This window comes from Myotis myotis, unplaced genomic scaffold, assembly GCF_014108235.1.
Source record: "Myotis myotis isolate mMyoMyo1 unplaced genomic scaffold, mMyoMyo1.p scaffold_m19_p_15, whole genome shotgun sequence".
NCBI classification, from domain to species: Eukaryota; Metazoa; Chordata; class Mammalia; order Chiroptera; family Vespertilionidae; genus Myotis; species Myotis myotis.
The window spans coordinates 20,447,527-20,462,546 of record NW_023416319.1 but is presented as its reverse complement, the minus strand read 5'-3'; the positions used below and the strand labels follow the sequence as shown (position 1 = coordinate 20,462,546).

At 55.9% G+C, this 15,020-nt stretch overlaps 1 protein-coding gene across 1 annotated transcript in view; it reads right to left on the bottom strand.

Annotated features, from left to right (window-relative positions):
- SLIT1 (slit guidance ligand 1) overlaps positions 1-15,020 on the bottom strand; it is a 152,180-nt gene that overhangs the window by 41,653 nt on the left and 95,507 nt on the right. Inside the window, exons 5-13 of the mRNA XM_036336459.1 lie at positions 10,428-10,499; positions 9,423-9,494; positions 8,786-8,857; positions 8,095-8,258; positions 5,049-5,196; positions 4,552-4,623; positions 3,939-4,010; positions 1,292-1,363; positions 460-603 (exon numbers count right to left, since the gene is read on the bottom strand). Of these exons, the coding sequence (XP_036192352.1) occupies positions 460-603; positions 1,292-1,363; positions 3,939-4,010; positions 4,552-4,623; positions 5,049-5,196; positions 8,095-8,258; positions 8,786-8,857; positions 9,423-9,494; positions 10,428-10,499 (888 nt within the window). The remainder of the gene's footprint in view (positions 1-459; positions 604-1,291; positions 1,364-3,938; positions 4,011-4,551; positions 4,624-5,048; positions 5,197-8,094; positions 8,259-8,785; positions 8,858-9,422; positions 9,495-10,427; positions 10,500-15,020) is intronic.

Sequence of the window (15,020 nt, the reverse complement as noted above, 5' to 3'; positions counted from 1 at the left end):
TAAATGATATGCTGTCAACGTTGCAATGCACCCCAATTTCAGAGCTGTTAATGTAGAAACATGTGTCTTGGAATCAATGGACATTGTTATTATTAATACTATTATTATTAACGGTAGCCAGCATTTAAGAAGCATTTACAATATGCTAAGCTCTATACAAACATCCCCTTTAATCCCATAACAACCTCATGAAGATGATATCCTCATTTTATGAATAAGTAAACTGAGGCCCAGAGAAGCAAATTAACTTGCCCAGAGTCACACAGCCAATATGAGGCATAGCTGGGATTTGAACCCAGGATTGTCTAACCCGGTGCCTGTGCTCTTTCCTCCCTAAGAGATGATTGTGGTGAGAAAAAGGCACAGGTCAAGACAGTTAGCTGCCTGCACCAGGAGGCCCTTGCCTCCCCCTAGGTCTACCTGCTGGGCAGAGGGGGAGGGGGGGCAGAGGGTACTCACAGGGTCTGGATGGCCCGCAGGGAGGTGAAGGTGCCCTTGGCGAGGCTCTGGATCTTGTTGTCATACAGGGAGAGAAGCGAGAGGTTCTGCAGGTCCTGGAAGGCGTCCGGCCGGATGCAGTTGATCTTGTTGGCGTTCAGGAGCCTGTGGGCAGACCAGGGCCAGGTAGTGAGGGGAAGGCACAGCATCAGACTCACCGACACGTCCTGGGCACCTTCCTGGGCGCTGAGCAGGCACAGGGATCTGGCCCTCTGGGTGCCCACTCCACACACAGGCGTGGAGAACTCTGACTGCCTCCTCCATGCACGGGGACCAGCTCAGCCACCCCCTCTTCTCTCTTTCAAGGAACCGCTAGAGGTGCCCCTGGCATCCCCGGAAACCAGGGAGCATCGGGGCAAAGCCACCTCCCAAAGGCCGTGGGAGGCTCCTCCCCGATCCCAGAGTTCTGCGGGGTCCCAGGCAGCTGAGAGGGGCTCCGTGCCTCTTGGGTCCTGGGGGAGAGCCCTTGCTTGAACTCTCCTGGTTCGAGGAGGCTGAGCTGGCCCGGGCGACCCATGTGATGGATAGCTCTCCTCAGCCATGCCGGCCTCCTTAGGACCAGCCTGCGTCGCAGCAGCCCCTCCTTCAGGCCTCCCGCCATCAGTCCGAGTCGCCTCTCTGGCTCTGCAGAGCCCCAAAGCCTCTCACAGCCCTACTGCATCTGCATCCTCCACGCTCCTTGCCTCTGGGGAGTCCCACACCCCAAAGAGGTGGGAAAGGCAGGCTGGGAGGCCAGAGGAATACTGGCTCCCTCCCAGGGCCCCACCCAAGCAACCATCCGATGGGCCCTTACAGGAGCTGCAGGTTGTACAGGCCGCCAAACACACCCCGGGGGAGGTCTGTGATCTTGTTCCCATAGAGGACCCTGGAGAAAAGGCAGCAGAAGGGGAGGGTTAGCGGACAGCCCACCAGGCTGGAGGTTTGTGATAACAAATTGCCAGCAGATGGCAGTAGAGTGATTAAGAAAGAGTCCCCTGTCCTTTCTCCGTGTCCCGGTTACTGCATTAATCAGTAACGGTTAACAATGTGGATTAACCAGTAACCGGTTAATAATGTGGATTAATTATTAACAGGTTAATAATGCGGATTACTAACCGGTTAGTATTGCAGAATAATCATTAACCGGTTAGTAATGCGGCTTAATTATTGACCGGTTAATAATTCGGATTTTGTGATGAAAGAAAGCATGATCATTTCAAGAGAAATATCAAACGTGCTTTATTCAAAGTAATGTCTATAGCTAGCACTTTTCTTCCACATGAAGTAATGAATTAAAACTTCCCGCAAATACTCTTTTTTTGACATGAAATTCGACATTTTTAAGCATAAAAATATCTATGATGTTAACACCTTCAGAAAATTTGACACATGAAGTTCTGAAGCTTATTGTCAAAACAACAAAATGGCATACATATCAAAGCGCATACGTATCAACACATGTGTAACCCCATCAATTGAAAAAAATCCGCATCATTAACCGGTGCACCTAGTAGTTTGCACACAAGCGCGCTAAGGGCTCGAGGTGGCCGTCACCCCATCACTGCAGGCACAGCCCTCCCTCCGTCCACACATGGGCCCCACAGAAGCCTGCAAAAGGACCCTTCAGGGGGCCTTGTGGGAAACCAACCTGCTCTAGGACCCAAAAGAGACCGTTCAGGGAGAAATCTCATGGGCGGGAGTAGTTAGCATGTGAGCTCCCGCAGGTCAAGCAAGTCTGTGTTCAGACAAAGCACCGGGAAGAAACAGACCACGGTGCTGGCTGTGCCGAGATCCGGGCGGCGGGTTTCTGTACTTGGGTATGTTCAGTTCTCTACACTGAGCGCGAATTCCGCGTAATACGAAGAAAAGCAGAGACTCAAAGCAGGCCGGAACGGGCTCAGGCAGACCAAGAGGAAGGAAGGGGGCTGGGGGGTGGGGGCTATTTTATTCCCAACACCTCAAGCAGCACCCCCCTCCCCACACACGTTCCCTCTGAGCAAAAACAGTGGGCTGCCTCTTCACACGTGACTTCCAGCTCATTCCCGGAGGGGGCCGGGAGGAGCAAAGGCCCCGCGGTGGGGGCGGGCTGGCGCTGGGGGGGGAGGGGGGCCCAGCGTGGCCTGAGTGGAGGAAACAAATGGGACAGAAGCTTGGACGTCGCCTATCCAGCACCAGGCAGCCTCTGAGACATGATCAGGTTCCCATCTGCAAAGACCCCCCAATCTGCCGTGTGGGGAAGGGCGTGCAGGGGGCAGGCGTGGGTGCAGGGAGTTAAGAACAGAAGCCCATTTAGATGTGTTACCAACACACGTCCAACTTAGAAGGAGATCCATTCGCTCCTCAGAGGAAGAGGCCTGCATCTTGGCAGGCCCCTCCAGGACCCGATCTCCGCCACCGACAGTGGCCCAGGCCCAGGCAGCCACGTCCTGCTGTGTAGTCCTACACTGCACGCCCTAAGCGGCGCCATTCACAGGAGTCCCTGCCTCGGACCCCACTCCAGGAGAAAAGGCACACGAAAGGCACTCAGCGACGGGGGCTGCATCCCCCTCCACTTCCCAGGATCCTCATGACCCTCATCTACGTGAGGCATGTGTCCATGCTGCCAGGGGGCAGTGAAAACACGATTCCTAAGAGTAACACTAGGCCCCCGCCCAGGGGAGCTCGCCTGCCTACAGGCACCCTGAGTGCACTCTCTGCACAGACAACGTGCCATGGGACCTCAGAGAGTGAGGGGCTTGTGAACATGGCGGGGGGTTGGGGGGAGACAAGCAGGGGTTCTTGGAAAAAGAGAGATGAAGTAACATTCCTGAATGAATTTATTTTTTTTTTGGTGTTGCTAAATTTAATTTTTATTTTTCCGAGATAAAATTTTGATGCTGCACGATGCTTTGTAGATTTACAGACCCCACCCCACCCCAGTAAACCCTTGAGAAAGGGAATGCTGGAGAGAGGTGGAGGAAAATGCTTCCTTCGCATCCTCACCACAACTTGGGATCAGAGCATGCTGGGGACGGAAGACACAGGTGTGGCAGATGTCGCAGCTGGAGCTGGTGGGTGCTCCATTGTAGGTGACCTGGGGAAGGCTCAGGAGCATGGAATGCTGGGCCTCTGTGGGGAGGCAGGGCCAACAGGAAAGCTGGGCCCAGTCCAATGACTGCCACAAAGCATGCTGGGAAAATCCCCACTGTGGTGGGGAGAGCATCACAGTTGCCAGGGCAACGGCTCTGCCTGATTTTGCATGCACTCAGTCCTGGATTCCCTCCTCCCCTCCCAGCTGCAGAGGGTCCACCAGTGAGGAAGGGGATGCTGGGCATAGCGACCCTGGACTTTGCAGCCAAAGGGGAACCCGTTGAGGCCGGGAGGGTGGGGGCTGTGCTCTCTTTCCAGCACCCACTGGAGGGGCTCCAGGCCCTGCTGGCCTCCTTGGAAGACACCCTGGACCGGCAGGCGCTGCTACTCACAGTGAGTTCAGGGAGCGTAGGCCCTGGAAGGCATCAGGCGCGATCTCTGCGATCTGGTTGTTGCTCAGGTCTCTGCAGTGAGAGAGACAGAGGGTGGCTGAATCCCTCAGCGGCTACCAAGCCGTGCCTGGTCCCCTGCCCCTCCCAGATGCCACAGGAGGGCAGGGGCTGCTTTGAAATTAGAAAAGTGAGGGGCCCCTTCTCCCCTCCATCAGGAAAACCCACGGCCCTATCCCCCTGTGCGGTCCCAGGGTCCTGTGCAGATGGGACACTCCAGCCTTGGTCTGTTTTGATAGTTTTCCCCCACCTCCCAGCTTCCCCAACATCCCCTCTGATGTCCATGGCGGCTCCCATTGGTGCCCAAGCTGAAATGGAAGGATGATAGTCTGGCCAAATGCCAGACTCGGGCTCAACATTTAGGCCTCAGGACAACCCTGCAAGGAGGTCACACCACTGCCAGCCCAGGTCACAGAGGAGCCACCTCAGGGGTGGGACCACCAGGCAGCAGCTAGCCCAGAGGCAGAGGCAGGGCCTGCCCGGGGCTGTGGCCTGCCAGGCCCGGGGTCTCCCTCCCGCCCCTGCTGACTCTCAGGAAGCAGGGGGAGGCACTCACATCCTCCGCAGCTTTCTGTAGGGAGAGAAGGCTCCCGGGGGAATGGACTTGATTCCGTTGAGCTCCAGGCGGCTGCGGGCAGAGAACACAGAGGGGGCCCCCGGTCAGGTCGCCCCAGTCTGAGCTGCTGCCTGCTGGGCTCACCCCCCCAACCATGCCCTCTGTCCCCCTGTCCTGCTCCCAACTTCTGTCCAGAGTCGGTGGGCTGGCACAGGCAGATGTGAGCTCCGTTATCCCAGGCTGCCATGACTACAAGGCCCACAAATGATGCTAATTCTAAGAACCCAGTCCTAGCAGACACCCAGCTGGGTTGGACAGATCGACGTTGCCCAGCCTGGGCAGAGAGCTCAGCCCGCCAAAGCACTGACTTCTCCATTTGCACTGAAGGATCTTGAAGCAAGTCCTTGGGTGGCATCCACTCCAGCTCTTCCCTGGACCACCAGAGCCTGGCCTAGCCCCAGAGCCTGTGCCCCGTGCCTGTCCTGCCCTGTACTCACATCTCCGTCATGGTCTCGGGCAGGTTGGCAGGGATGGCGGTGAGGCCTTTGCCACGGCAGTCCACAATGCCGTTGCTGCAGGAGCACATGGCCGGGCAGGAGCCGGAGGAGAGGGTGCAAGAGGGCACGTGCCCTGCCTCCCCCTGGCCTGCGGAAACAGTGGGCTGTGACCTCGGGGTGTCCCCTGTCAGCACCCCCTCCTGAGATACAGACTGATGAGTAGGGACGGGGCACATGGTGTTTTTCTGGATGAGGATGAACCCGAGATCACCAAGAACTGCCGTGTAACCCTGCGGGCACCTGGCACACAGAGGACCTTGTTAGATGTTTGCTGAACTTGAATCTCGACCTGACTGTGCTGCGCGGAAGTGGGATTCAGGTGCCAGGAAACCCCCGCCTGAATTCTGAAGCCACAGGTTCTCGTCCAAGTCACTCAGCTCAACCTTGGAGGAGCATGGTATTATTGTGCCCATTTTACAGGTGAGAAGACAGAGTCCTCAATATTAATTAATTTGTGGAAACTCACACAGCTGATAGATGCTGAAACTAGGATGAAGCCCAGTGTCATAAATTACTGTAATTGAAGTATAAGTTATATACAGGGTATTGTCTTAAGTGTATAGCTGGCTGATTTCTACTTATGAATATACCGCCTCCCCCCCAGACATGTAACATTTCTATCACCCACAAAGGCTCGTCTACCCTTTCCCCAAGGCAACCATTGTTCTGAGACCCAGCACTGAAGATTTCTTCTGCGTTTGTGGACTTCACATAATGAAATCAGACAGCAGGTTCTCGTGTCTGGCTTCTTTGGCTCAGTATAAAATCTTTGGCACTGTGTCTGTATCAGTAGGTGTTTTTTTAACTATGACTAGAATTCTATTGCACAGATGAGTTATAAATAGTTAATCCACTCTTGTTGGTGGACATGTGCGCTGTCTCCAACTCTGAGCTGCTGTGAAGAAAGCTGCCTTGGATATTCTTGGACACGCGTGTTGGCAGAGCATATGCACACACCTAGCAGGAGCTGCAGGGTCACGGGTAGACATATGCTGGGCTTTCGTAGATTCTGCTGAACAGTTGTGCGAAGCGGCTGAGCCGATTTACACACCCACCAGCGTTTTAACCTCTAACCTTTGCTTGGCTCCCCTGAAGGATGGGTGCCAAGATCAGAAAAGACAAAGTCCTAGGCCCTCTGGCAAATTGTGGCAGCGCCTTCTCAGGAGAGGGGTCCCCGGGGGGAACAGACCGGGGGGGGGGGGCGGGGGGGGGAGGGCGAGTGGTGCCTGAATATAGAAACCAAGGTATTCAAATGCAAAGAAAAAGGTCTCACTTCAAATAATTGTCCCAGTGAAGTATCTCTTCCTAAAACCTGGGGCAGCTGCAATTACTCGGAGGGGCGCATCAGCCTGACGCTCCTCACACACGAGTACACACCCACGTGTGCACACACGTACACACGCTCACACACTCATACTCCTGTACGCACACTCACAATCACAGTCATAGTCACACACTCACATGCTCACACACACACACACACACACACACACTCACATATACAGTCATACACTCTCTCCACATGCACCCTCACATTCACACAGTCACACACACACAAATATGTATATGTGTGTATATATATTGATTTCAGAGAGGTAGGGAGAGGGAGAGAGAGATAGAAACATCAATGGTGAGAAAGAATCATTGATCAGCTGCCTTCTGCACGCTCCCTACCGGGAATCAAGCCCAGAACCCGGGCATGTGTCCTGACTGGGAATCTAACCATGACCTCCTGGTTCACAGGCTGACGCTCAACCACTGAGCCACACTCACACTCTTGTACACACACTCACACACACACACACACACTCAGCAGCCTTCAGCTCAGCAGTGCTCAGGGGCAGCCTCGGTGCTGCCAGTGCTGTGGGGGAGGGGAGCCTCACTCGGACAAGAGGCTGCCAGACCCAGTAGACACTCCTCCCTCAGCGCTCTAAGCGGCTGGCAGGCTCACTCACTGGTTTGGGAGAACGGGCAGCCCCTCATCCTCTGTTGTGAATCTGAACCATTCATTCACTCAGCAAACCTTTCTTGAGCATCTCTCTGTGCCAAGCACAGGCCAAGTGCTGGGGATACAGTCAGAAACCACGACCACATCGTCCATGTGCCTGGGACCAGGGAACAAGGCAGGAGGGGGTGCCAACAGGTCCAGCCTGCGAGAAGGCTGGGGTGGGAGGCACCTGCTCCGGGAAGGGCCCAGGCGGACCCCGCTGGGACACACTGAGTGACAAGGCCAAAGGGCGGCCGGGGGAGGCTGAGATGACCCTGCCCCGGCCTCGCAGAGCTTGGGGACAGTTTGGACTCTCCCAGGGGGCTGGTGAGTACCAGGCAGCAGTGACCTGCCCAGACCTGTGGATCCTTTCAGGTCCTCTGGCTGCATATGGAGACGGAAGGGGCTAGAAAGGAAGTGGGTGGGCAGGCAGGAGGCTCTCACAGCCGAGGCGAGATGGGCCAATTCAATGACTTTTCAGACAAGGCCGTCACAGGAGGGAAGGGTGGCAATAGGAGGAGGAAAGGGGTGGGAGGGGAGAGGAGGGGTGAGGGACAGGAGGTCGGACAGAGAGGGACAATGTGGGAGGAGGCGATGGGCGGACAGGAAGAGAAGATGGTGTGGCAGGAGGGACAAAGGAGAGAAGGCAAGAGGTGATATGTGGAGACAAAGGCTTTGGGTGAGAACAGGAGATAATGGATGGACAGGAGGGGGAGACGGGTGGACACAGGAGGTGACAGATAAAGACAGAATGTGATGGGTAAAGAAAGGAGGTGATGCCTAGAGACAGGTGGTGGATGGGAACAGAAAACGGGTGGAGACAGGAGATGGTGGGTGGTCTAGAAGGCGATGGAGGAGGACAGAAGGTGATGAATGTGCCAGATGTCAATGTGTGGTGGAGACAGGAAGTAATGGGGGGAACGTTAGGGGGAGGCTGCAGGAGGCAGGTGATGGGCAGTCGAGATGGACAGTCGAGAGCCCCAGCGCGCCTGCACCCACCTGAGCAGCTGAACTCGCTCTTCTGGACCTCGGCCACGTTGAGGCCACGCAGGCCGGCGGGGCCTGAGCACTGGGTGAAGAGCCCGATGGTTGGCCGCTGCCTCAGCCATTGCGAGAGCCAGGCCAGGTGGCAGTCGCAGAACAGGTGGTTGGAGTGCAGGCGGCTGCAGGGAGACAGGGACGCTCACAACCCACCTGGGGCCCCCAGACCCCGGCCAACGAGTGGGAACCCCTCTACCCAGGAGGGGCCGAGCGCCATACTACACTTGACCAAGCACAGTCCATGCGCAGTCAGCCCACAGCTCCAACCTGGGGACTGTCGGCAGCAGCAGGAAACTCCCAGCCGTGGCCCCTTTCCTCCCACCATGCTCGGGGGGGCACCCCCTGGACTGCATTTTGCCCGGCTCTTGTCGATTCACCTCCCTGAACTCATACAGACCCACTGACCCAAGTCACATAGCTCATTTTCAAGCACAAAAAGAAATCATTGGTTTTCCAAGGAAAAATCAAATATAAATGACACTCAACCTCCTTTCATGTCAGATGACCTCCCCTGACCCCACCCTGGCCGGGCGCTGGGGGATGCAAGAAGGAGCCCGCTCCCCTGCCTGTGGAAGCCTGCGCCCGGCTCCCCACTGCCCGGGCAACCGCCAGCTCGGGGCTGTCCTCCCGGCCACCCGGGCTGACTCACAAGGTCCGCAGCTTGGGCATGTGGTTGAAGCTGGACACGGGGATGGCGGTGATGTTGTTGTTGTTCAGGGTCCTGGTGGGGAAACCAGAGTCTGTTAGCGTCTGTCCAGCAGGAGCTCACGTGGGAGGGAGAGCAGGGCTTCTCTCTGACAAACAGGCAGACCCCCACACTGTTCTCCGTTCCACCCGCAAGCTGGGCCAGCTCTCGGCTGGACCTGGGGCCGGGGGGTGGGGGGGGAGAGGGCAGGGGGCCTATGCCAAAGAGCATGAGACACAGAGCCACCGCCAGGGAAAGCCCTGAGCTGCCTGATCAGGAGGCAGCTGTGCCGCAGCCTCGAGGCTGGTGGGACGGGAGGAGCCGGGAGAGGGACAGGTGCAGGCGTGGGGTCTAGACAACCACGTGTCAGAAACTCCTGGAAGACACAGCCATGGCCCTGGTGTCATCATAAGCAGGATAAGCCTCGGCCATGCTCCTGCGAGCATGCGTCCTGGGGGGCCTGCCACGCCTCCCAAGTCTCCTGCCTCCTGTGCTCTCCGAGGCCCCCACGCCCGCTGCCTGGGCCCCACCACACCCCACCCCCTGGCACCTGTGCCAGCCGGACTCCCGGAGCCTCTCTTCCCTCCCGTGTGTTACTTACAGCACCTCCAGCCCCCGAAGAGCCCGGAAGGCGCCTTCCTCGATGCAGCTGATCTGGTTCTTGTCCAGCTGTCTGTGAAGCAAAGGGAGGGTGTGCAGAGGACGGCACGTCGCTGAGAGCAGCGTCCACACATCCTGACCACGCGCTCCATTCCATTTTCTTTTAAAAAGGCCTGACCCCATCCCTTGTTCCGAACAAATGTGTCCATCCAAATAGTAAATAGCAAGAACTTCAAGTATTCCTTGTTTTTCAGTTAAAACAATACATGTAAATAAAAGTTTTATTCGATGCCTCTTCCTAACCTTGCCTCTCTCCTGGGGAGCAGGCACCCACCCCATTGTGGAGACCACCTAGAAGGTGCTGGCAGCTGAGGAATGAGTCTGTCACAGCAGCCATTGCAGCCAGAGCCGGGGGCAGATCCCAGCCCCAGTGCCCAGGGGGGCTGACGAGCTGTGGCTACCTGGAGCGCTGCTCTCAGAATACACTGACGCCTGGCCCGGGCTCCTTGGGAAAGAACGTGGTGATCAATTACCAATGTCTGCTACAGGCACGGGAGGGGGCAAGGGGACTGTCGGTAGTGACAAGCATGCCAGGCATTTGCCACGTCTCGTTCAAACCTCAGAACAAGCCCGTGAAGTGTGATATCCTCATTTCACAAAACAATATGTTGAGGCTCAGTGAGCTAACTGACTTGCAGCAGCTTATGCAATAAGTGCCTGAAAGAGGGGATTCAAGCCCAGCTCTCCCAATCTCCCGAAGGGCAAGGGCCACGGAGACTGTCTGTTCAAATGGACCCAGAACATCACCCTGGCAGCCCACAGCCCTCCAAGGTGGCCCGTTTCCTCCCACTCCAGATGGTTCCAGAAAACCATGCTGGCACTGACACCTCAGACCAGAGACCAGCTCCGTGGCTGCCTGAACTCCAGGGCTCGGGGAGACCCACGAGAATACTGCCAGGGGAGGCCCTGTGGCCCCAGGCCCTCTCCACCCCAGGCCTGTACTCACAAGTTTTTGAGGTCTGTGGCTCCTCGGAAAGCCTTCCTGGGGATAGCCTGGATGGCGTTCTCACTCAGGTCCCTGAGGGTCGAGCCAGAGGAAGAAACACACTGGTCAGAGAGGCCGCTTCCAGAGGGCCCTGCTGCGTCAGGGAGGGGAGGGCGCCAGACAGTGGGACTGTCACAGCGGCATCCCAGCCTGGGACAGCGCCTGACACACAAAAGCTCCTCCCTGGTAAGCATTTGAATGAATGAATGAATGAATGAATGAGCTGGAGCTCGGTGCCCAGCCACCTCCCATTCTCTGGGCAGAGGGGTTGCAACTGGAGGGAGAAGCTTGGGGCATGGGTGACCAGCTCTGCCAGACCCCAACCTGCCTCCCCCGCTCCCCTCAGAGGTCAGCTCAGCCCCTGGGGCATCCTCCAGGGATGCAAAGGCGATGGCAAAGGAGAGACGGGCTTCTCGAGGGGCCCACGGCCACCCCGGGATCTGTGGAGAGTGCACCGAAGGCTCACTTTCTGTAAGAAAGCACCTGTGGCCCCCAGGGAACCCGCCAGTAGGTGGCCCCCAGGTCTTGAACTCCAGGCTGGGTCTGACGCCAGATCCCTCACTCTCAGGACTGCAGGCAGCAGAGCCACCACACAGACCTGGGCCCACAGGGGGACTGGAGCACGCTGGCCTCGGGGCTGCAGTGCCTCGTCCCTGCCCTGTACTCGGAGAGCAGGGGTCACCGAGGATTTCGTCACCTCCCCCTTCAAATCCTGGTGTGAGGGAGGAGGCACTGCCAATCTCCGGCCTGTGCGAGCCTAGGCCAGCTCTGGACTCTTCCTCCAGCTCCTCTGGCCAGACTGGGCCGCTGGCACCGTCCTCCTGTTTCTCCATCCCTCTCTCGACCTCTTCACTGTAGGCCTTTACAAATGCCCCTTCCCTTCCCACAGCAGTGGAACGAACTGCCATCGTGTTCTGAGCACGTCCCCCCGAGCCATCCTGCCCAGCACTTCCCATGTGTGAGTGCACCTGACCCTCACACTGACCGTGGGAGAAGGCTATCCCCATGCCCCTTCCACAAAGAAAGAGGAAAGGGAGGCTCAGAGAGGTTAAGCAGCTTCTTTAAGGACACACAGCTGGCAGGTGGTGGCTTCAGAAGGGGAACCAGGAAGTCAGGTCCCGAGCTCCCCTTGCACACAGGCCTGGAGATGGAGTGGGAAGCATCTCCCACTTTGCAGAGGAGGGAACCTAAATATTTTACCCAAGGTTGACCAGGACGGGACCCAGGCAGGCTGCAGAGAGCCCTGCATCAGACACTGCAGCCGGGGCTGGCTGTCCTGACGTGGGACTCAATGTCAGGCAGCCCCCAGGCCCCCTGACCCTTCTCCTGGGCCAGGCCCTCAGGCCTCGACCATCTCCTTCCCATCACCATTCACCACATGAGCCTCAGGCTCCACTGTGAGGCCTGGGAACACGGCCCCCCTGCACCCCCATCCCCTGCCATTGTCCCCTGAGCTATTGGGGCTTCCATCCTTCTGTCTGTGTTTTTCTGCTGAGACAACAAAACAGAAACTCCACAGCAAAGTGCACATGGCCCTGAGCCCAGGAAGGCCGGCTCGAGTCCTTGGCTCCCCAGCTCCTGGCTGTGCATCCATAGCAGCGGTTCTCAACGTGTAGGTCGCGACCCCTTTGGGGGTCGAATGACCCTTTCACAGGGGTCGCCTAAGACCATCGGAAAACACATATATAATTACATATTGTTTTTGTGATTAATCATTATGCTTTAATTATGTTCAATTTGTAACAATGAAAATACATCCTGCATATCAGATATTTACATTATGATTCATATCAGTAGCAAAATTACAGTTATGAAGTAGCAACGAAAATAATTTTATGGTTGGGGGTCACCACAACATGAGGAGCTGTATTAAAGGGTCGCGGCATGAGGAAGGTTGAGAGCCACTGGTCTATAGGCCAGCACAGTTTCCTCGTGTTATGCAAGTAATTGCCACCATGGCCGGACAGCCCGTACTGGCTCTATTGTTCCCTTGGTCTGTGGGCTTGTTCTCTCCCTCTCCTTCAGTGGGATGCTGGGCAGAGTAATCTAACAGGTAAATTACTTCGCTGGGAGCAAGACACAGAGGTAAATGGCATGGCCCGCACTCAGGGGCTCACGGTCACAGTAACCAGGAGCCAAGGCAGACGTGGGAGCCCCACGTGGAACCAAACCGGCCTTGATGGAGCACCCACATGCTCCGCGACAGCTGGGCTCACGCAAGCAGAGGTCACACAATGCACAGAGTACCCTGAAACACTAACAGCCCTTGGAGGACACACGGAGAAGCTGAGAACGAAATCTCCATTCCTTCATTCAGCGAGTGTGTGCTGAGAGCCGACTACCTGCTGGGAATACTACAAAGACTTACACTCCTGCTTACAGTAATCATGGGAAGGGCAGTATTTACAAGGAGATGAGTAAGCTCAGAGGAGCAAGTGACCAGCTCTACCTGCGGGAGAGGAGAGGAACTCTGAAGCAGGTCCTGAAAAGTAAGTCAGAGTTTGCCAGGCAGGAAAGGGAAACGAGGGAAGCACATTCTACACAGTGGGAACAGCATGTGCAAAAGCCCAGAGGCAGGAAGGAGCAAGGCAGGAGGGCTGGGACCGTAGCACACAGTTTGACAGGGCTGGTATGTGTCTATGGGAGCTTTGTGGTGGTTTTAAAACACGTCCACAAATTCTTCGACATGCCTCCCTTCAAAAGATGGAGCTTAATTCTCCCCTTAATTGTGGGTGGGATTTAGGACCTCACTCCCAAAGAGCAGAATATGACAGAAGTGATGGGCAATTTCTGAGACTAGATCATAAAGGATCCTTTTATGTAGCTCCCTCTCTACTCTCTCTCAGATCACTCTCTCTGTGAGACGCCAGCCACAATGTCATCAGGACTCAAGCAGCTTTCTGGAGAGGCACTGAGGCCCGCAGCCAACAGCCAGCACCGGCTTGCCAACAATGTGCGTGAGTCCTCATGGGAGTAGATTCTCCAGCCTCAGCAAGCTTGCAGATGCTGCTGCCTGCTGCGGACTGGATGCTTGTGTCCCCGCCCCCAAATTCAGGTGTTGAAATCCTAATGCCCAATGTGATGGTATTAGGAAGTGGGGCCTTTAGGAGGTGCTCAGGTCATGCAGGTCGAGCCCGCTGTGAATGGGGTTAGTGTTCTCATAGAAGAGTTCTGAGAGAGCTCCTCTGCCCCTCCCGCCCCGTGAGGACCCAGCCAGGAAGCGAGCCTTCACCAAACACTGTATCTGTTGGCCCCTGGATCCTGCACTTCCCGTCTTCTAGGACTGTGATAAGCTGCCCAATTTATGGAACTCTTATTACAGCAGCCCAAACAGACTAAGACACAGCCCCAACCCACATCATGACTGCAATCTCATGAAAGGCCCCAAGCCAGAACCACCCAGCCACCTGTAGAAACTGTGAGACAATCAATGTTTATCGTTCTTTTGGGCCACTCTATTTTGAGGTACTTGGCTACACAACAGCCAATGACCAAAACAGGGGTGCTTTGTGGAAATGACTCGGGAGAGGGGCTTAGAAGCTGTGCTGGCGAGCGCGGTCCTGACCTGAGGCATGAGGATCCCCTGCGAGCTTTCGAGGAGAGCAGGACAATGCTTAGACTTGGCATGAGGAGCTGAAACATGTGAGGGACGTGGCTCCATCACTTCTCTCTTTGGGCCTCAGTTTCCTCATTTGTCAAATGCATAGGCTGGACCAGATCATCTCTTAGTCTCCTCACCAGTGTATGCCCACCACACGCCAACTACTCCAAGACATGGCAACTGAGGCCCTTAGGGCATCTGAGATCCCAGGGCGAGGGTGAGGGAAGGGGGCCCGCTGCTGACTGTATGACTTCTGAGAGGAGTGGGATAAGAGAGAACAGACACAGCTACCCTCCTGCTCCTCCCCACAGGGAACAGAGCACATGTGGTGAGGGCAAGACAAAGGCAGGAAGGGCAGTGGCCAAGAGACGTCTACAGACCAAGGAAGATGGAGGCTGCCCTGGGGTGGAAACCTCCAGCGGGACCCTCGCCTTGGCCCCAGCTGGCAGCTAGCCCTTCGACCAAGCCTGGGAGGGAACTCTGGGCTGCACTCACATCCATTATTCCATTTAATCCTCACCACAACCCTGCGAGGAAGGTTTTCTATTTGTATCGATCAGTTTATTGATTTAGGCCAACCGTGTTCCAGAAAGGCTCTGAGGTGGCTTATAGGGATTTATAAAACAGCAAGAGAGCAGGAGTGAAACGTGGGATGAAGAGAAGAAGGAAAATCAATGGCAGATGCCAAGAATGCAGCACCAGCTGGCCCACGCACCAGCCAGCTCCAGGCGGGGCATGGGCGCTAGGCTTTCTGAGAGCCCGTGCGTAGAGGGGAAACTGGTCAGTTGGTAGCACCCTCAATATATGTATAAATTTGAAAGGACCAGTTTCAAAGGATAGCTATTTGGGGCACTTAAGATGAGAAGAGAATTTCCCCAGGGGTCTTCATTAAAAGTGACAATGTGGCCTAATCAATAACACTAGATCCTTATAATAAATGGATTTCAAGTGTC